The 21,861-nt window shown below is 46.7% G+C and overlaps 1 protein-coding gene and 1 long non-coding RNA gene across 5 annotated transcripts in view; one reads left to right on the top strand and one right to left on the bottom strand.

Annotated features, from left to right (window-relative positions):
- Positions 1 to 19,148, bottom strand: part of SLC6A16 (solute carrier family 6 member 16) — a 32,589-nt gene extending 13,441 nt beyond the window's left edge. Inside the window, exons 1-10 of one of the 4 annotated variants that reach the window (XM_081885951.1) lie at positions 19,030 to 19,148; positions 13,827 to 13,893; positions 10,881 to 11,012; positions 10,192 to 10,385; positions 7,373 to 8,198; positions 6,057 to 6,214; positions 4,275 to 4,401; positions 3,200 to 3,375; positions 2,529 to 2,639; positions 1,116 to 1,357 (exon numbers count right to left, since the gene is read on the bottom strand). In XM_081885951.1, coding sequence (XP_081742077.1) covers positions 1,116 to 1,357; positions 2,529 to 2,639; positions 3,200 to 3,375; positions 4,275 to 4,401; positions 6,057 to 6,214; positions 7,373 to 7,568 — 1,010 coding nt within the window. In that variant the 5' untranslated portion in view covers positions 7,569 to 8,198; positions 10,192 to 10,385; positions 10,881 to 11,012; positions 13,827 to 13,893; positions 19,030 to 19,148. Of the gene's footprint in view, positions 1 to 1,115; positions 1,358 to 2,528; positions 2,640 to 3,199; positions 3,376 to 4,274; positions 4,402 to 6,056; positions 6,215 to 7,372; positions 8,199 to 10,191; positions 10,386 to 10,880; positions 11,013 to 13,826; positions 13,894 to 15,312; positions 15,338 to 16,422; positions 16,615 to 19,029 lie in introns of those variants that run through there. The other 3 variants (XM_081885950.1, XM_081885953.1, XM_081885952.1) reach the window with 3 other exon arrangements.
- A 176-nt stretch (positions 19,149 to 19,324) lies between these two features.
- LOC309355337 lies at positions 19,325 to 21,778 on the top strand. Its single transcript, XR_014162499.1, has 2 exons — positions 19,325 to 19,448; positions 21,519 to 21,778. It is a non-coding gene; the product is annotated as an uncharacterized lncRNA (long non-coding RNA).
- The last annotated feature ends 83 nt before the right edge of the window (positions 21,779 to 21,861 follow it).

Genomic DNA, 21,861 nt, shown 5'->3' with positions numbered 1-21,861 from the left:
GCCTTAATCAAACTGAAAGGATCCCTGGATGATGCCAAAATAAGTTTCAAGTGAGTAAATAAGAAGAAGAAGAAGTTGTGGGAGGGGATGATTGGTTTGTTTTTGTTCTTGCTTTTATTATGTATTTTGTGTTTTTTATCTTGTATTTTTATGTTGTCAACCACCCTGACATCTACAGATGAAGTGTTGGTATACAAATTTAAATAAGAATACAGTCGTACCTTGGAAGTCGAACAGAATCCGTTCCGGAATCCATTCTACTTCCAAAACGTTCAGAAACCAAAGCACGGCTTCTGATTGGCTGCAGGAAGCTCCTGCAGCCAATCAGAAGCCCCGTAAGCCCCATTGGACATTCGGCTTCCAAAAATAGTTTGCAAACTGGAACAGTCACTAACTGGAACAGTTAGGGAGCCAAACGTTCGAGAACTAAGCTGTTCGAAAACCAAGGTATGACTGTAATAATAATAATGGATTGGAATTTTTCCAAAACAGCCCTCTAAATGGCTGTGGATGTTAGGGGACATTCGGCACAGAAACATGTGTGTATACCTTTAAGAAGTTTCTGGGATTAATTGGCTGCAGCTGGCCGTTGCTATAAAAGAAAAAAGCTGAGTTTTGTAGCCTGCCTGCAGGAATAACACCCACCAGAGTTTGTGTTTATTGTTTTGTAATCAAGTCTTTGTTTTAGTTTGGGTTTTTACACCTATGTCTCCTGGAGTCACTCTGTCCTCTGCCACCGGCTGGAAATCCCCCTCCAACAGTGGATGGGTAAAATTTGGAAGACTATGGTTGGATACAAACCTAACTCAGCAAGGGGCGGATCTGAGAGCCCCTCCAGGAATTCCTCTGTGTGTGTGTGTGTGTGTGTGTGTGTGTGTGATTCTTTGATCTCCTGATGGCATCAGGGTGGTTATAAACAATCTTGTATAACTTACTTGTTTGCATACAAGCTTTCGTGTTTTGTTCAAAACCCCCCAACATAGAACCACTGAACATGAGAAATAAAGCCAAGGCTGTCCCTGCCTGCAGCCTTGTCCTACAGCAGCAGAACCCAAAAGAGCTAAATATGTCAAAAGTGGGTTGGGGGGACAGGACACAGGCAGGCAGCTACTCACCTCTCCACACAGTCCTGTGTGATCATGTTGGCACGGAAGCCCAGCACGGCAAACACCACAAGCGTGGCCAGCACTGAAGTAAGGAAGTTGATCCCAGACACCAGCAGCCCGTCGATGTGGCAGTTATTGTGGCGCGGGTTATAGCTGGAGTAGGCAATGATGGTCCCAAAGCCCAGTCCCAGAGCAAAGAACACCTGGGTGGCTGCCTGGCGCCAGACCTGCATGTCTCTCCAGATGGACAGCTAGAGGTTGGGCAAAGAGGACAAGGGTACAGGATTCATCCTCATGAATTCATCCTCAGAAAAGTAGAGGGGTTTTTCCAATGGAAGTAAATACTGGCAAATTAGAACTTGTCAGGAAGTTTGATTCTATGTGTTTAGGCCCAGATCAAGATAATGGTCTCCTCTCACACAATAGGTATTGCCACCTTTGTTTTAACTGTGCTTTGTCATCTTAATTTTGCTTTTCCCCCTCAATTCCCATATTTCTCTTTATTTTGCAAGCATTTAATTTTTACATAGGAATTCCACTTTTCACAGTGATTTACCTCCACTGTTCAGATTTTTTTCACTCTCTATGCCCATATATGACCTACTTGCCAATGCAAGGCTAGTACTTCATGCATTGATGAAGTGGTCACTATCTGGCAGGAGTTTGCTGAGCCAAATGGATCAATAGTCTGATTCAGTATAAATTAGATGAAAAGGTAAAAAGTAAAGGACCCCTAGACAGTTAAGTCCAGTTAAAGGCGACTATGGGGTTGTGGCGCTCATCTTGCTTTCAAGTCGAGGGAGCTGGTGTTTGTCCGCAGACAGCTTTCCAGGTCATGTGGCCAGCATGGCTAAACCACTTCTGGCACAACAGAACACTGTGACAGAAACCAGAGCGCATGGAAACGCTGTTTACCGCCACAGCAGTACCTATTTATCTACTTGCACTGGCATGCTTTCGAACTGCTAGGTTGGCAGGAGCTGGGATAGAGCAACGGGAGCTCACCCCGTTGCGGAGATTTGAACTGCCGACCTTCTGATCAGCAAGCCCAAGAGGCTCAGTGGTTTGGACCACAGCGCCACCAGTGTCCTATGTTCCAGTGTTTTCTATATGCAGTCCTTAATCTATTAATCTATTAATTGCAGTAATATTGCCTTTTCTTTTGCCAACAGTTTTGTTGCGTTGTTCCACTGGATTATTTTAAGCCAGTTTTTAATTGTTTGGTTTGGATTCGTTTCACTGTTAAACACGTCTGCACCACTTTTCTCCAGTAGTATGGAAGTTTTGTAAGTAAACAAGTGAAATAATGCTAGCCCTGCGGTTAAGCGCTGGGTGGGAGGGGGGGATAAAGTGAATTTGCATGCAGTGGGGGAAGTGGGCACATGAGTACGAGAGTGTTATTCCTTTGCACAGAGCTCTTACATTGGGTGTGAACATGATTCTGATCCCATCAACCGCTCCTTCTAGCAGCAGCGCCCGTACGAGGAAGCACAAGAGGACCACGTAGGGGAAAAGAGAGCTGAAATACAGAACCTGCAAAGGAGATGGGGGTGAAGAGAGAAAATCAAAACCAGGGATTGACAGCTTGTTTGTGGTGAAACAACCATTGGTACCAGATGGTGGCATTTCATTTCCAAGTTCTCCATCCCAGGTACTCTGACATTGGGACCAGTAGTGGACAATCTTAGAACCATGTTTATGGATCCTGATCCATTTGAAGGCAAAGCATGATTTTAAAACACTATTAATTAGAGCAGGAGTAGGGAAACTTTGGTCAATAAGCAAATCCTGGCCTGCCAGCAAGGTCCAAGTTGGCCATTTCTTCCAAACCCAATGCACCTGTACATTAGCTGATGTCACTTGGTAATATCTGCTGTGGGACAGTAGTGCTCAGCAGGGAGCCGGGTGCGGCTTTGCAAGTGCATCCCATGCAGGGAATGCACTGACAAAGTAGAAACCTGTGGCCAATTGGGATCAAACTTTTTGCTGCTCAGCTGGTGAGCAGAGGGTTCTCTGCTGGTGTTGATGAAACAAAACACTCCCTCCTACCCAGGTCAACTTTTGATGAGAGGGAAAGTGCCCTCGTGACTGACCTTGCCAGAGGACTTGATGCCTTTGATCATTGCCAGGCACACAAGAGCCCAAGCGGCAAAGAGGCAGCCAGTAAGAGCCGGGTCAAGGCCTCCGCTCTCGTCAAGGGAGTTGGTCACATGCAAGGCCTCGCGGTACCAGAAGTAGACGGTGGGAGAACTGTGGCCACACTCCGTTTCTAAGATGAGGACAAGGACACAGAGAGAGAGAGACAGAGAGAGAGAGGTGCAAAGGTTAGGGGCAGAGTATCGTTGGTGAGGCTTATTTGACAACAAGGAGCTGAGACTTTCGTGTCACCGGCCCAACGCTGAGGAATATTCTGCCAATCAAGAGATTTAGCAGGCAACTTCTGTTTCAATTTTTAAATGCCTGCTGGAAACTTTCCTATTCCATCAGGCCTATGCAGGCAATTAAAAATCCAGCTTTCCACAATAATTAGCTTATTTCTGATTTAAACATTTTATATGGTTTTTATTGTGTGGTTTTATGCACAATTGTTTGTAAATCACTGTTATTTTTAATGAATAGCAGTATATAAATATTCTTATAAATAAGGTAACGGGACAAAATAATCAAGCCCCTCTCCTCCCTTTTCCCATCCATACTTTTGTATGGTTAACTGAAGATTATGGGTTTTTTTGAGGACAGAACTGAAAAAATATTTGTTTGGCATATATATATATATATATATATATATATATATATATACACACAATACACACACACACACACACACACACACACACAGTGGAACCTTGGTTCCTAAACGGCTTAGTTGCCGAACAAATCGGCTTCCAAACGCCGCAAACCCGGAAGTGTTCTGGTTTGCGAATGTTTTTTAGAAGCTGAACGTCCAACGTCGCTTCCGTTTGAGCGCAAGAATTTCTTGCAGCCAATTGGAAGCTGTGCCTTGGTTTTCAAACAGTTTCGGGAGTCGAACAGACTCCCAGAACTGATTAAGTTCAAGAACAAAGGTACCACTGTATCTCAAGTTCATCAGCACTTCATTTTGTCTCCGTACAATGACATCAAGGCAGCTTCAGCCCTGCCCCATCCTCACACCTTCCAATCCCTTACCTGGGACAGTTTGATTGGTTGCTGCTGGGCAATCAGTCCAAGGCAGGGGTAGCTGGAAGGAGTTAGCCAGGTAGAAAAGACTCCATGCAATGATGACATTATAATACAGGGCAACAAACGAACAAACCTGAAGAGAAAGAGGAAGAAATCAGAGTCCTTCTCACTCCATCCCCAATGGGCACTGACACAGCTACCTCAGGGGAAGGGGCAGCTCTTTAGGGTCAAAGAACATGTTAAAACACATTTTTATGTCATGCGTTCAAAACTGGTCTCCTCTCCTCCCTTAAGAAAAATCAGGCATGGGGGTCCACTGATCTGAATTGGGTTAATCATATGTTCGGAGGGGGGCGCCTTACATTTGCCTCCTGAAACTCCCTTGTACCCAAAAGATGCTATTTACAGCATATAGCACCTTCAAGTACAATTTTTGGCAGGAAAATTTATTGCCCCACCCTTCCAAGAATTTTTTTCGAAAGAAATAGATGTGGTCTAAGCACGTTAGTTAAAAATATTTTTAATGAGAAGTGTCGTTCGTTCCTTAGGATCATATTCCCAGCACTAAAATGCAGCTGCTTCGGGGCGAGATACTGGAGATGTTTAACATGTCTACCCCCAGGAATTTATGGAGGGATGTTAACTGCAATTGGCAATTATCTCACTGGCGGTTTAATCTAGGCAAGGCAGAAGAAGGCTGAGGGGAGAAGCCCTTCGCTCCACCAATTCCATAACTCGCTGCCATCTGGATAATTAGTTTGTGGAATTCACTGCCACAAGATATGGCGGAGGTCACTCTTAGGTGGCTTTAAAATCGGATTAGACAAACTTGTGGAGGACTTGTCTATCAATGGCTATCAGCTGGCATGAGGGGACAATGGAGCCTCCATGCTTGCAGGAAGTCTACCTCTGAATTCCAGTTGCTGGCGGAGGGTGGCATTAGCAGCAGAGGACTGTCTCCTTCACACCCCCTCTTATGAATATCCAGTTGTCTTCTATGGGAAGCAGGCCGTGGGACAAGGTCAGGGCTGAGGAACTGGTGTCTCGAGATGTTGTTAGGACTCCAACTCCTATCAGCCCCAGCCAGCATGGCCCAACAGTCAGGAATGATGGGAGCTGTATTCCAGCAACACCTGGAAGGCCACACGTTGCCCATTCATGACACAGACCAGCAGTGGGAGACCCTCTGGCCTAGTTAGGCCTCCCCATTAGGTCCAGGAGGCCATTTTGCTAAACCACACCCACCTGTCTTCATTTAAGTCAAGTGTGGGGCAGGTAAAGATGGGGCAGGTCGAGGTTTAAAGGTGTCGCTGTGTCTTCCTGGCTGTGTGCCTTTTGCAAGCGCTGACAAGCAACTGATTACTGGCATTTTCAAAGCCCCTGCCTGACAGCAGGCCTTCAAAGTCCGTTTGCAGGCGCAGTTTGGATTAAAAATTCGCCTGCAAGCAAATTTCAAAAGCGGGCGCACTGTGGATGCGAATCAGCTGACTGAATCCAACAGCACTTCTCTGAAAGGGCTTTTTCCCATCAGCTGTTCTGTGCTGAGAACAAGCCCCTTTGAAGTTGTTACCCAACACCATAATGCCATCAGGTGATTGACAGGTGGGGGTGCCCACTCACCTGTCAAAGTTGGCCTGTGGGGGAGGGAGAGGCAGTGCTCCAGCCTGCCAGGTGCATCCAATTCCACACCCCTAATATAGTATAAGAAGAGCTTGATGGGTGAGATTGGGGGGTGGGTGAGCTCAAAGGCAAAAGGTTTTCAGAAGTGCTGCCGGAAGAACAACTCACCACGCAGCTGGCAAAGCCGATGCCCACCAGGCGGGGGCTGATGTACTTCCAGACCCCGATGCTGCCCTGCCGGATAATCTGCCCAGCCGCCAGCTCCAAGAAAAACAAGGGGATCCCAATGATGAAGAGAAGCAGCAGGTACAGCAGCAGGAAGGCACCTGGCCAGGATGAGACAGAGACACTCAGCTACAGCATCCAAGCAACACTTCGCTCCCAGATCCCAGCAGTCTCCCCTGATTCCACCAACCAGTCACCCCCCCCCCCCGAATCACAAATAATTTAAGGGAGGAAACAGGTGCTCCCGTGAAAGAGCATTAGGGGTCAGCCGGTTGTGGGGTGAGCTCAACTCCCCCCCCCCCTTACAAAGACACAAATACAGTCTGTGGCAAACTCCCCCAATTGCCACCTCTTCCTGCTCTCCTCCCCACCCACAAGTGGACTCCAGTTCTCTCCCTGTCTGAAGCGCATGCCATGATTATGCAACCAAATATTTGGCTCTTTCAAATAAAGAGGGAGGGGGTTGTTTTTCTTTTTAAACACCATTGCTTAAACACGTTCAAAACTGTGGTTTTTTGGGGGACTGGCACAAGGAAGGTGTTTTCGGGATTGGTACAAAGGCAGCACTGTGAAAATCCAGTTTCTGCCACCCCCTCCCTGCAAAAATGGATTCTTCCATCCAAAATGGCCAAGGCAGCTGTACACGCTTCCATAGCAGGCTCAAGCTATGCAAGTTTGTTTTGTAAGCACAGCCTGGCTGTTACCTGCAACACAATACTATCCCCCTTCCCATTTACCAGGTGCTGCTCACAGTGGCCAAGAAGTACCCAAGACCCGGGTGTTGTATTTGTGTATTGCAGGAGAAGCTGGCATGGTGGGGCAGTTCAGTGGCAGTGCTGAGGTTGCTACTTCATTGTCACACAAGTCCACTTTAGGCCCCCAAATGCCTTGGGCCTCAGCACCTTTGGAATTTAAGCAGACAGCCACTTATGGCAGGGCCTTCTCTGTGGTGGCCCCTGCCCTGGCCGTTTCCATCTCCCATACCCTTTTAATAGTGATCTGCTTCTTATCTCTTCTCTTCTTGTGCATCACTGTCAAGGCTGTAACTGCTTTTCAGTTTGTGTGCTGGGGTGTTTTGAATGATTTCTAAGTTGAGATGTTCAATGCCTTGAAAGCCCAATGGGGCAGAAAGGTGACACAGGCATTTAATATAAGGAGAGGTTAAACGGTACAGGTACCCTGCTACAAATGAATGAAAAAGGGGACAATCTTGCTCTACGCCAGCCCTGAGCTTGCAAGAAATGCCCGTATCCACTCACCTCCCCCATTTTTATGGCAGAGGTAGGGGAATCGCCAGACATTGCCAAGCCCAACCGAAAAGCCAACCTGGGCCAGGATATACTGAACTTTGGACCCCCAGGCCGGGCGGGTATCAGGTTCGTCAGTGAGTAGATCTTGATTGAATTCGCCGTCGGCGTTTGCTGCAGATTCGAGGTCCGCTTTTGATTTCTCCATTGGTGGAGGGATGTGATACACACACACACACAAATTGTGCACGCGGCTAAATCCTAGGGCCCTTGCACAATCACACACCTTCACACTTGTCTGTGCACACCCCAAAAAAGACTCTTCTCCTACAACTAGCACAGGCTCACGTGTACCATGGGACCAGGGAAATGGAAAGTGAACTGCTAAAAGTGTATACACTCCTTGCACATTAGCAAATCTCTCTCACACTCCCACAGATGTGGGCATTTGTGTGTGTCAATTACGCTTAGCACACAGAACTTCGGCCCTCACACTGTTGTGCAGTCGCAGGTACACATGCCTACAAAATTCTCTATGGGACTGATGCACTGAAACATGAACTAAGCTCACACACATCACTCAATCAATTCATGCACGCACATACGGACAACCCACTCATACAAAGAGGGGTTCTCACTTTGCCCTTGCGTCGTCTGTGCCTACCCTCAATCACAGCCAATTAAAAGAGTTTGGACGCTATATGCATACAAAGATTCACACATGTGAAAGTGGGCGGAGACAGTGTCCTGTAGGCTGCATGAATTACATATGCTACGAGATGCACACACAGGCACACACGCTTGCCGACTCCTCTCCAAAGCAAAAAAGGATTCAAGCCTAGACAGAGAAGAATCAGAGAAAGGAGTGAGTGTAAGGCCAAAGGTAAGATGCCCAGTTGGAGGGTCAGTTTGGATTCCCCAAACCAGCCTTCTTCCACTGGGAACTACAACTCCCATCATTCCTGTCAATTGGTTACGCTGGCTGGGAACAGTAGGAGTTATAGTCCAAAAGAGACTCCAAGGAGACTCCAAACCATGGGGTGGGATCCAAAGCTAGTGTTGCGCCAAGCAGAACCACCAAAGTTAATGGGCACGACTGATTCAGGTTCATTCACTTCAATGGGCCTACTCTGAGCAGAATTCTGGTCAATATAAGCGCATTGCATTGTGTATTGACTTTTAATTACTTTGTGTCTGGAAAATGAGTAGGAAATGTAACAAACTGAAATGGCAAGATGGACAGAGATTTTGCCTGCTCCTGTGCTGTCAATTCCTCTGGCCTGCTCCCCAGAAACTTTAATAAGAAGTATTTATTACCATGAAATAGGAGTCAGAGCTCTTTGGAGCCAAGAATATCCCAGCACAAAGTGCCTTTCAAACACTTGTTTGGACATCTTCTTACCACTCCTGTCAGGGGATTAAAGTTACGTCAAACTGTGTATCTTTCTAGGCCTGGAATTATTCAAATTGGCATAAATGCATTTCATTTAGATGCCTTGCAATTTATTTATTTTTCGGCGCCATCTGAAACTTTGCTTGTTTTCCCCCTCTGAATAAACAGGATGGGTATTTGTGGCTGGGGAAAAAATGTTTCTCAAGAAATATGGATGGAAGTGAACAAGAAAATACAGTTTTCTAGAAGTTGGGTGTGGGTGGGAGCTCCTGGGACAGCTATGCTGAATGGAGACATCCTTCCCCTGCCTTAGCTAGACCACTGGAATCTATCTTCACCCCGATCCCTTGGTTTTCTACAGATTATAGGAGAAGTTAGCTGCTGTCAAAATCATTTCAGTGGTTTTCGGTAGCCATGAAAGACCTGAAACTCTAAAAACAAGAATAGAGTTCCCAATATCTGGATCTCATATTACCCATAGAGCCACATTTTCTCTACTCAAGCACAAATCATACTAATGTCTGGATTTCTTGCCTCTGAGCATATGGTATTTTACAGCAGGTGTGAAAGCCCTCAGGCATTGGGGCCTAATGTGCCTGTCCAGGGCTTTCTGTCTGGCAGCTGGAACTTCCACCAGGCTCTGCTTCTTATCCTACCCTGACTGTTTTTGTCTGGCTGGAATGAGTCCTTGACAGGTAGATAGATATAAATATATATAGATGTGTGTGTGTGTGTTACATACAATTGCTTTAACTGTTTTTAGTTAATCTAAGGTCAAATTCACACTACACATTTGAAGCGCTATGATACCACTTTACATGGCCACGACTTCCCCCAAATACACCACACCTCCCAGGATTTTTTGAGGGAAGCCATGACTGTTTAAAGTGGCATCACAGTGCTTTAAATTTACAGTGTGGATGCGGCCTGTTTTGGCCAGGGGCAAAAGTGGGCGGTGCAACAAATATAAATTTTGCCATAGTAGTAGCCTAGCTTCTACACAGACTCACACACCCCTCTCTATCCTCCACCCGGACGTATAAGAGACTTTATCAGAAATCAGGGGCACATTCCACCCATGGAAAAACCCTGCTGCCGCCCAGGTCTCTGGTCTCTCATCTTGGGGTTAGAGAATTCAGAACAAACAGACTCAGGCCACAATCTCTGCAAAAGTGGTTGCAACTGCAAAATTTGCAACAGATAATCTCCTCCCTGCCCTTCTTTCTGCGTATTCAGATACCCTCTCAAATTTGCCTGTGCCGTGTCCCTGCACAAGGCGAGTGTGCCAACTTCAGCGGGTGAGCAGGAGGCGATGCCAACGGTCATCATGCCTGGCTCTGCGTAAGCGGTGAACTTTTGTCCGCTGCCCCCCCCTTTTTCCAGCGCCAATGCCAACCGCTCATTATTTCCCACAATGAGGACTGGAGGCTGGACTAACCTTCACAGACGTAGGGGTGGCCAAGGTCAGATATGAAAGGAAGGAATGTGTGCCAGCTCACGGAGTGGGGGCAGGGAGAGAAAGGGTTCAGGGAAGGGGCAGCGTTGGCACAGGACAGCTCCTGCCTGCCTATCGGGCAGCGCCAGCCGTCTCCTTGCAAAGGCTCCCAGGCATGGTTCGGCAGAGCTAATTGCCTGAAATTAAGGGAAATGTTTATATCTCTAGGTCTGCAGACTATGCATGTCATGAAGGCAGTTGCCTTACATACAAGACTTTGCATGTTTGCAGTTCCTTCGTTGCAAAAGATTTTCCACATGACTTCCTATTTACAAAGCTCCCAGAGGACGCTTGAGCTGCATTCACACCTGCATTTAAAGAGCATTTATGGCACGGTGACTTTTTCCAAAGCAACCTGGAGACGGTAGTTTGTTAAGGGTGCTGGGGAGGTTTAGCTTTTTGAGGGTTAAACTACAGTTCCCAGGGTTCTTTGGAGCAAGCCATGTATGGTGTGTATGCACAGAGATCTCAGGTTCCACCCTCAGCATCTCCAGTTGAAACACTCTATTGACAGGGCTGAAGAAAGGTTTTTCCTTTGCCTGAGATCTTGGCTAGGTGGACCCAATGGTCTGAATCCACTTGAGAAGCTTCATATATGACAACAAATACAGAGGATGGCTAAGTATACTCACATGCAGCGGAGGTATCTTATGTGCTCATCTAAGCATGCAACAGGCAAAAACCAGTTTACAGCAGCATGCCCACTCTCGTTTTCTGTCCTTGGCTTCTTAAGTTCACAAATTATATCTCCTTGATGTAGCAATCTGTGAAGGTAGACGAACAGCCATAACTGGGTTGTCCATTCAGACATCACTCCAAATCATAGTTAAGCACAAAACATGGTTCGTAAATACATTTTAAGGTGCAGTTTCCAGTTCTATTTTCCCAGTCAATCCAATTGTAAACCCTAGTTTTTCAATTCGAATACAACAAACCATAGTTAAAATTTCTTAACTACAATTTGGCAGGATGTCTGAATTGAGACACTGCATTTAATTAAATGTGGGAATACCCAACTTCTACTCTTGTGTGGCTTCTGTGTTGCTGCTTATCAGATTCCAGCTTTGTTTCCCAAATGTATACAATTTCAGCAACAAGATTTTGCTACTTTTTCAGTCTTGTCTTAAGGCTAGAGAAGAATATCAAATGATAGATAAACTCAATTAAGTCTAACAACGCAAGATGTTTTATTATCACTTAACTGCGATGTAGAAATAGCTACACCTGTGAACTCATTTAATCCAACGAAGTCCCTACAAACCCACGTTTCATTCTGTGGCATAAATAAAACACATGTAGCTGCATAACAGATTCTCTGAGGCAATTGTGCAGAAGGGGCTGCTGTTAAAAAGCTGCCTAAGCACGTACTGAATTGTGCAATGCTTGCAAGTGGCGAACTGTGTGTGGTTTGCCTCAAGGTTTATTGTTTCACAAAATGAAGAAAGGGCTGCAGACTGGTGCTGCGTCCTTGCCATACATTTAAAGCACTTTCCAAGCCCCTAAAGAGCCCTGGGAAGTGTAGTTTGCTAAGGGTGCTCAGAACCGTAGCTGTTTGAAGCTACAGTACGCAGCCAAAAGCAGAAAACTAGCACATGGGAAGGGAGTTCGTAATCCTTTTCCCATGTGTCATTTTCCCACTAAAACACAAACACACACAAAACATTTTTGGAGTGGGGATGCCCCGCAAGGAAAAATACGTACACACGCACACAGCATAATGTTTCCGCTTTAGTTTGCAGCCTCCACGGCTGCATTTTGTCCAAAGCTGGAGATAAGCTACGCAGGACTGAGAACGACGCAGGACTGAGAACGACACGTAGCTCAAGCCTCACACCTTGCCAGGATCTTGCTTTGTGAGGTGATCTATGTTTAAACAACTGGGCATGGCCCTGGGCTCTTTGTGAGCATGTGTGCTGTGGAACAACACAGCCCTCCTGAGAAGGAAAACTCGAAGAAGCCTCAAGCAAGCACTGAACTTGTTCAATCGGCCAGCGCCTTCTTATGCAAAAAAGTGTCTTCCAGTTTACATGACCAAAAGCCTGCTATTAACTTCATTGGAGGTTTAAAGGAATCTAACTGAACTGAGGTTCTGCCATTTCTAACTGCATTATAAGACCTGCAACTTGTGGCTGAGCTTGCTTTTCCCTCCTCCTCCCTCCTTTTCTTTTTTCCTTGTGTGTCACATCTCCTTTGGTTATAAGCCTGAGGGCATGGAACGCCTCACTATTAGCGCTGAGGAGGAGCAGATGGCCTAGCAAGCCTGCGCTAGCTACTCCTCTTCCCATCACACTCACTTATTTGCATTCCCTCCACCTCTAGGCTAGAGGAAGAGGAAGAGGCAAATAAGCAGGAATGTTGAAGAGCAGGAACAGGGAACCTATGGACCTCCAGGGTATTGTTAGACTACAACTTCCAGCATCATCCCTAAACACTGGCCCTGCTGGCTGGAGCTGAGGGAAACTGGAGTCCAACAAAGGCCACAGGTCGTTCCCAAGCCCCATTTCTAGTGAACAGAAAGAACAGCAGCAGGAGGAGGCCCCTGGTCTCCAGTAGGCCTCAGACCATGGACCTGAACAGGGGTCTGAAGGGATCAACCTCTGGTTCCAACCCTGTAGAAGACTGAGCTGCATGGTCTTGAATCGAATCAGCTGCATGTGAGGGGAGGGAAGGGGGCCACTACCACTGATTGTGCAAAAATGTGCACAAAAACCTCACGGAGATACACCGTATTTATTTATTATTATATTTGTTAGTTGCTTTTCTCACAAAGTGACCCAAAGCAACTTACATTAAAACCAAATAAAGAACTCCCAATAAAATTCTAAAATCTAAAAGCGCAGCTGAACAGATAAAACAGATCAGGACTTGCTGTTCTCACCCAACTAAAAGAGGCCACAATTAAGGGCCAAAAACTTGTGTAAAGAAAAAGGTATTCACCTGGTGCCCAAAAACAGATAAGGGTCGCGCTAGGCATGTCTCCCTGGGTAGAGCAGTCCACAAGTTGGGGGGTCACCACTGAAAAGGCCTGATCTAATTAACTTGGTAACATACCCTTTTGGTTTAAATGCATTATGAAAATCCTACAATAAGGAGACAGTTGTACTGTAACACGACTGAAAAGCGTGACTTTTACTGAGTAAAAAAAAAACCAGGGTCCTTCTCCTTCTATGGGTTGTGTTTGGCAAAGTCATTGGGCAAGAAACCAGACTTCTGCTCAAGCAACAGAACTTCTCCTTCCGTCTCCTCTCCCTGCAACTCCTTAAATCTGCTTTGGGGTTCCCGCGAACCCTCTGGGGGTGCATAGGAGAGGGAGGAGAAGGAAGAGGGGAAGTTCAGTTGCAGGAGCAGCCTATCGTTGTGCAATGACTTCAGCGGATTCCTCCCCCTGCCAATATTTCACAATCTACTGAGAGTTGAGGATGGAGCAAGACACAAGCATCAGACCCCACTATCTCTGAATGCAGGTTGCCACCAAAATAGCTACAAGGCGAAGGTACAATCAGTACCTGCTCTCATCACGTTTAATTCCTCCCATTATGTTTAATTCCTTCTTTCTGTCCGGAGAGAAATGTCCTTACCTTGTTTGTTGCCTTGGAAGTCACACTTTAGGGCTCAGGACTGTCTGCCACAGCACTGGGTTCGCTCCTTTACAGAAGAGCAAAAACACAGGCAAACATGAGGAGCTGGTCTCTCCAAGACGCTCAGTGAAGGCATGAGGAGGGAGCGGGATAGCACCCACCAGCCTCACCCCACAACATTGACGTATGCACCACAAAATCACATGAGAAAACTCTCCAAGTTACACAAGACCTTACTTTATGGGTCTTTAAAACCAATGTGCTAACTACCATCTTTTGACCCACAGGTCATAAAATTAATAGCATCACCTGTTTACCTGAGGCAACCTTGCGACAAGTATTGGTGATCCCAGCAGCTAGTAGTCAGGTTTTACAGACCTAAAGTCAGGTCATTGAAACAAAGTTATGTGGGCAATAGGTTAACTCTCAGCAGGTGTAAAGGGAAGGTGGGGTTGGCAGCCCCCAACAATGTACACTAAGGGGTTTTTTTTTATTGCTTTGTGGGTTTTAGTCATGTAATCTTATTTGTACACCACTTTGAGAATTCTTTTCGATCAAATCGTTTACTTTTTTCCTAAATAAAATAAGTAAATTTTGCAGCGTAATGCAACAGATCTAGAGTAGCGACAGCCAGCATGGTGTTGGATTGGAAAGGCGGGCTAGGACTGAGGAGAACCAGGTTCAAATTCCCCACTGGGCCACGAAGCAGCTCACTCTCTCACTCTTTCTGAGCCTCAGCTACTTCACGGGGTTGTTGTGAGGAAAGAAGATGGTGGTGGGATCCATTTTGGGTTGCCAAATTTTGGCCTCACATAGGGCGCCATATTACAAAAGACTGCCAAGGTATGTCGTTGGATGCAGTACTCTGAGATGCCTTGAGGAAGGATAAATATGCAAGGTCCTTGAAGGGTGGAATAAGAATGTAATAAATAAAAAACAAATAAATATCTAATATTTGGGGCATCACTCTTATATCTTAAAGGACAGGAAGGATACACAAACAGAAGAACGAAACATAGAACAGGAAATATTCTGAGGTGGGAAATAAATGCAGCCCTCCAGATGTCTCTCTCTGGCCCTTCAGACTCTTCCCAGGCTACAGCCCCTCCCCAAACACCCTCTCTCCTGTGCAGAAACAAGCCTACTGCACAAGGGCAAACATTGATATCAATTGCCCTGCCCACTTTTGTCTCTAGCCCCGCCCACCCTGGCATGTGGACCCTGGGATGCTGCTCAGAAGGGAATGTGGCCCTCGGGCTGAAAACTATTCCTCACTCCCTGCCCTGAGGGCGAGTTATTTTAGCACTCAGAATTGCCAGCCTTCACAGGAGGCCGACTGAAAGAGGCATGCTCAGAGGTGCGCAGGAGCCTTTAATTAAGGGACTAATTCAATTTGCACCACAGCAGGAGCTGCCTCCATTCACATGAGGGCGACCCAGCACACACACATACACACAAGAGGGTTTGAAATTTGAAAGAAACCTACCATGGCTCACTTGCATCTTTCTTCCTCTATTCCTGTCCCAGCAGGAAGCCTGCCCTATTTAAAGTCCCAGAGCCAGGTCCCACCCCCTCTGCCCCCCCTCACTCCCCAGTTAAGCGTCATGTTACAAAGTGACCTACAAGCCTAGGCACACAAGCCCCAGTCCCCACTTTAGAAGCAGTCCGGCTTACGCTTCTCCTTAAAAAGCAAACGGCAAAAATATATGATCAAACCAAACGTCCCACCGTCTCAGGTTAGGGGGCCACATGGTATCAAGACATCTCTCTCCCCAGAACCACCACACTTTAATAGCTCCGTGAGCTGACCCGCTTCTCGTTCAGTCTAGTTTCTTAAAACTCTGTCACAAGCAAGTGAGAGCTACAGTCCAAGGCCTCACACAAGTAGCCTCCCCCAATTCAGCTCCGCAAAAAAGAAGTACAGGATCAGGCCGGGTGCTGTGCAAGAGTTAAGCTTGCCGAATCAAAGGCAAGCACTTTACAATGCAGTTCTGCAGCACCGCTGCAAGGAAACTACCACTTTAACTCAACTTTACAGGGTTGCTGTGTGTAGCTACATGCCTCATTTTATCCTCTCGTTATCAAGAGGATACACAGTCGCCCAGTTTGGATGATCATTCCAGGCTTCATAAACCAGAATCTTGGAGCCAAAGGTGGCAGAAAATAGGAGAGAAGGGAGGAACACTTGGCTCACACTCTCAGCTTCAGAAACCATGGTTTGCAAAACCTTAGATAATTGTCTGAACCAGGTCATCGGCTCACTTCGGAATCCCCTGCAGATGACCGCAATGCCTGGAGGCAAATGGTCAGGTCTGTGTATCCACAGCAGTGACCTTAGGAGAAACAACCGCTGGGAGGAGCACAGAGAAGAAATGACATGGTGCATCTGCAGTAGCACAACTGGGCGGCTTCTCCTGCCTCAGCTGCAACAAAACATGTATCTCCTGCATTGGTCTTCCAGCAGCTTGACCTCCCCACCATAGGTCTCATTGTCTCTCGAGACAGATGGATGCCAGCAAGAAGAATCCTGCATACACACATAATGGAAGTGATTGATTCAGCTAAATATAGGAGTCCCCTTGAAAACCAATTATACCTTAGATCTCCACATGACTTCTGTTCATGGGCAGCTTCTAACGGCACCCACATCTATGGGAAATCAGAACACACACACCCTCCAGCCAAGGGGCCTCTGGGCCAAATCCTCTCCAGTGCCAGGGAAAGCTCTTTCCCATCTTCTCATTCCCATCCTGGGCACACCTTCCACTCCCTGGGGATTGTAGCTTCTCCACCCTTAACCCCAAACCACACATGCGGCTGTGTGGTGCATTGTGGGAAGGCCGTCCCTGCTCTCATACGTACGCAAGAACACACGGAACAAGAGCCAAGAGCCAAACTTAGACACAACTTAAACCCACCCTTCTTCAAAACCATTTGGGGAGCGGGGAGTGACAAGGACCCATAGTGTACCCATCTCCCCCTATGGCTAAGGGCTGTGACAGAGCACATGCTTTCACCTCAAAAAAGGCCCCAGATTCTGTCCATGGCACCTCAGATAGGGCTGGGAGAGACCCCTGCCTGAAACCCCCAGCCACTTCATGTAGGCAACACTGAGCTGCTCCTTAGCAGCCTGACTCATGGTAAGTCAGGTTCATATTTTCCATATGGGGGGAATTTCCATTGGAGAAATACAATAACACACACGCTACCTGTGCCTAAGACCAAATTGCCCCCCATGCAGCAGCTTTTAACCACATCTAGTTTGCCCCCAGCAACCCAAAAAAAGACCCCTGACTCACACAACTCCTGAGCACTTATGCTCACCAAATCCCCAGGTACGCACCTGCAAACGCACGACTTCCCTGCCTCACACAAGCCCTATGCCACCCACACCATTCTCTCGCATTATGTGGCAGCGAGCACTGAACCCTAACTGGCCAGAAAGGCAGACACTCTGCACATGCTCAGAAGAACTCATGTAGTAATATTCTTAGCATTTCCCCTCGACTAATACTCTATGAGCTGGTTAATGATATACACTTCTAGTCAATTTAGATAATAACAAGTGACTAAAATTTTTCCTATAGGTAAAAGCAACAGTATTGAGGGAAAACCCCACTACAGTATCATTGTTTTGATTTTTCCAGTTAACTTGTGCGTGAGTCATGACAACCATCTCAAAAGAATAGGCACTCCCACCTTGTGGGTGTGAGAGAAGGTGGCAGTTCCTTCCAGTAATTAGCTAGCTACTTGTATTTTTTTATACGTACTTTTATTTTCTTTTTACTGGTGTGTTACATTCCTATCCGGCCTTTCTTCCAAGGCACTCAAGCAGTGCACAGAGCACATCCCCATGTTATCCTTGCCTTGAACAACAGCCCTGCAAAGTTGGTTAGGCCGAGAGAGAGCAAGAGAGCAACTACTACTAGCCCAAGATCGGCCAGTGAGCTTTGTAGCCAACTGGGGATTTGAATCCAGTATTCCCAGTAAGACATTTTCACTACTAATTCACAGCGACTCTTGTGTCAAAAACAGTCAGTTCGTTGTAAAATCTGAATCCTAATTTAATCAGGGATGTGCATGCTTTTTTAAAAAAGCTGATTAATATACTGTATAATGAAGTGGAAACCCTTTACACATTTGCCTGTATATTTATGATTTACTAATTATATTTCTATACCACCTTTATCTTCCAAGGAGCTCAATGTGGTGTAAATGGTTCTCCTCCCCCACACTTCATCCTTTCAACAACCCTGGGAGGTAGGTTAGCCTGAGAGACAGAGAGTGGCCCAAGGTCACCCAATGTGCTTCAGGACTGAGTGAAGATTTGAACCCTGGTCTCTCCCAGCTCTCAGAATGACACTCTTAACTGTTAATGTACTGCTGCACTTGGTAAAAGTGATTACAGGCATTGCAGCCCAAATTATTCACAAGTTTTGGGACTGAAGATCAAGGAGGTATCCCAGGAGCCCGAGATCACATACACACTATGTATAAACATCCCTAATCCTTGTCTCCGTTTACCTTTGGAGCCTAGGGACCCTTTCCGCACCCATGCCAGCTCCTTCTGGCCACATCTACTCAATGCCACTTTCAGCATCGGCGTAGCCAGTTTTTTTGTTGGGAGGGCAGAACCTCAGTTAGCTATGTATTTTTATTTATTTTTTATTGATTGGGGGCTAGCTGCCCCCCTTATACCCCGGCCACCTAGCAAACTCCCCGCCCCCCCCCCGCGCAGAATTCTCTATTTGTTTTATTCTATTTATGGCACCGAGCGGCCACGTCTGACAGCTGCGTGACAGGCAACAGCCCAACAGGTGATGCGCAGCGGTGGGAGGTGGAGGAAGAAGCTCATCAGCGAAGGAATGCTTCGTCTGTTGTTCAGCTGCTATTCCCGCCACATGGGTGCTGGGCGGACCTTCTCCTGCCCACCTTACGCCGTCTCCCCTACAAACCGCCGCCACGCTTCTCCACACCCCAGAGAAGAGGGGGTCGATTTTCCCCTCGCCCCCACTTCTCTGTCCCGGGGAGTTCCCGATCCGCTCCCCATGTCTCCTTCGCCCCCTTCCCTGTCCTGCCTTCTGGGAAGCCCCCGATGCTTCGCCTTGGGGTTTGCTCCCCCTAACCCAATTCATTCCGCCCCCAATCTCGCCTCCTTGCAAGCGGGAGGGTCTCCTTCCTCGCCGCTCCTGCCCAGACCTACCAGCACCTCGGGGTGCGATCCGGACGCGTCCGTTCCGTCGTGACACCTGGAGAACAGGCGAGGGAGCTCGGAGCCTTGCAAGCGTGGCCACGTTGCATCAGCCAAGCTCCCCCCGCGTCCAGAGGCGAGCAAAAAAGCCTTCCGACCCCGCCCAGCGCCTCGGCGCCGCCTCTCGGGTACTGCCGCTTTCGAAACCGCGCTCTTCTGGCAGTGGAGGCCGCGAAAGATGGAAGATCTCTCCCCGCAACCCCGCGCCTCTTTCACACATGCACGCACACACGTGTCACGCGGCAACGGCAGAGGAATGAGCACATGCCGTACGACGTTCATCCTGGGTAATGTTTGGGCATAAGAACACCCGCAGGAGGAAGGAGCACTCCGTGACGTCCAGGGAGTGGACTACAATTCTTATCACGCCGGTAGGGCATGATGGGAGTCCTGTAACATTTGTATACGTGCCGTGCCGCCCTTTTTCTCCGGTAAAGAGAGAGGAAACGGCAAGAAAGAAGGGAAAATCAGGATAAAGGCGCGCGGGGGGGGGGGGAGGAAGACAGGAAGGGAGAAAAAGCATGAAAGAAAAGAGAAGTAAATTGATGTGCTGCAAAGAATGGCAGAATAAGAGAAGATGCGTGCACGCGCATACATGTTGGTTTTCACGTGCACACACGGTTATGAAGATTGAAAGGAAAAGATTCCCCTTTATTTTCATCCTTTCTCATCTGTTTTTTTCAAAGGAGCAACATGGCTCCTTAGAAAACTCTGTAAGTTCGGTTGCACAAAAAACTTTGTTCACACTGCACAGATGTGTCCAGCTGATGATTCATTGTTTTGACATTCTGCCCTTCCTCCGATTAGGAGCACGTGACAGCTAGCGGTATTAAAAAAACAACAGAGCACACAGTAATAAAAACATACTTTAAAATCATAATCAACTTCAACAGCAGCAATGGCCATAATACCAGCCCTGAAAAAAACAAACTATTTTCAGTATGAACCAAAAGCAGTCAATAGAAGCGTAGGTACTGTATTCTGTTTCTACTATGGAGGGCAGTCAAATAATGAGGGAGATCCACTGGTGGTGTGGTGGTGGGGGCACTACCAAGAATGACCTGCTTTGTGTAAATGTCCTCTTAGATGTTGGATGTTGTTTCCTGGATGGGACAAGATGTAGGACTTTCTCTACCCTAAGCAGAGCTCCTTGGGTTCCAGGTCATTTAGGGCTTTATCTGCCAACAGCAAAACCTTGAATTGTTCGCTAGCAGATACATGTTAATGTTGTTACACTGCTCTGGGATTTCTTGATTCAAAATCATGTTGAGTTGTATCCAAACATATCCAGAAACTTGAGATTACCGTATTTTTTGCTCTATAGGACGCACCCGACCATAGGACGCACCTTGTTTTAGAGGGGGAGAACCCTTCGCTGAAGGGGCACTGCACAGAGAGGGAAAACTGTGCAGCTCCTCTCCAGCGAAGCGAAGCCTGGAGAGCAAGAGGGATCGGTGTGCACCGATCCCTCTCGCTCTCCAGGCTTTAGTGAAGGCAACCCAAAGCCTCCATGTGGCTATCCCTGAAGCCTTTAGAGCGCAGTGCGAGTTCCCGGTGCGCTCCGGAGGCTTCAGGTTCCTTTTGCTGAAGCCAGGAGAGTCTTGTTCTCCCGGCTTCAGCAAAAGGAACCTGAAGCCTTTGGAGTGCAGCGGGAACTCGCACTGCGCTCCAAAGGCTTCAGGCGGCTATCCCTGAAGAGGTGCGCACCGACCCCACTCGCTCTCCAGGCTTCAGCGAAAGCAACGCAAAGCCTCCAGAGCACGGAGGGAGCACTCCCCTGCGCTTCGGAGGCTTCACGTTGCTATCGCTGAAGCCACGGAGCCTGCATTCGCTCCATAGGACGCACACACATTTCCCCTTAATTTTTGGAGGGTAAAAAGTGTATCCTGTAGAGCGAAAAATACGGTAATTTCCAGAAAGCTACTTCTTCATCCTGGGAACCATCATGCAAAATTGGGTTACTGTATCTTAGGAGTTGTCCAAATGCATAGGAAACAGACAAAACATCTTTTTCCAAATTTATTTATATCATATTTTATCTATTTATTACACAGTATATTTTTTCATTACAGTTGTATTCCAACTTTCTTCCAAGGAGCTCAAGGTGGAATGCATGGTTCCTCTCTTCCCATTTTATCTCCCTGTGTTGTAGGGGAGTCGGTAGCCATATATGTGTGTTTGTTTTTTCTGTGAATATAATGTAATAATTGCATTTCTTTAAAATTAAAAAGAAAAAGGACGACGGATGCCAAATCCAGTTATTAACATCCTGCATAATGAAACAGATAAGAAATGAGCGAGTTCCTTGTGGGCATTAAGCTCCGTACAGGTTGGACAGGTTTCTACACAAAGGTATTCCAAGCCAGGTATTTAAGGCTATCTGTAGTAGAAATGTGGCTGGACTTGCTGGTTAACTCTTTTTTTTGGTAATATTTTATTAGTTTTCCAAAAATAACAAAAAATAAAACAACAGCAATACAAATTCAAAACCAAACCAAAGAAATTGACTTCCCCCTATCCCTTCCTTGGTTCCATTATTTATCAGCATTCCACATGTCCATTGTAAATTAAAAAAAACATTAAAATTACTTATTGTCCATGCATAATAAAATTACAAGTAGTCCTAGAACCTTGCTAATGTATTAACTTGTGTACATTGCTTCTGTATATATGCAATAAAGTCATTCCAATCTTCTTTAAATTCATTGTCGTCTCTTCCTCTTAGTTTCATTGTCAATTTCGCCATTTCAGCATATTCCAATAATTTAACTTGCCAATCTTCTT

The sequence above is a fragment of the Podarcis melisellensis genome (genome assembly GCF_964234715.1).
Source record: "Podarcis melisellensis genome assembly, chromosome: 13".
In the NCBI taxonomy this organism is placed as follows: domain Eukaryota; kingdom Metazoa; phylum Chordata; class Lepidosauria; order Squamata; family Lacertidae; genus Podarcis; species Podarcis melisellensis.
Note: the sequence above shows the minus strand (reverse complement) of the source record. Positions and strands in the feature narration are given on the sequence as shown.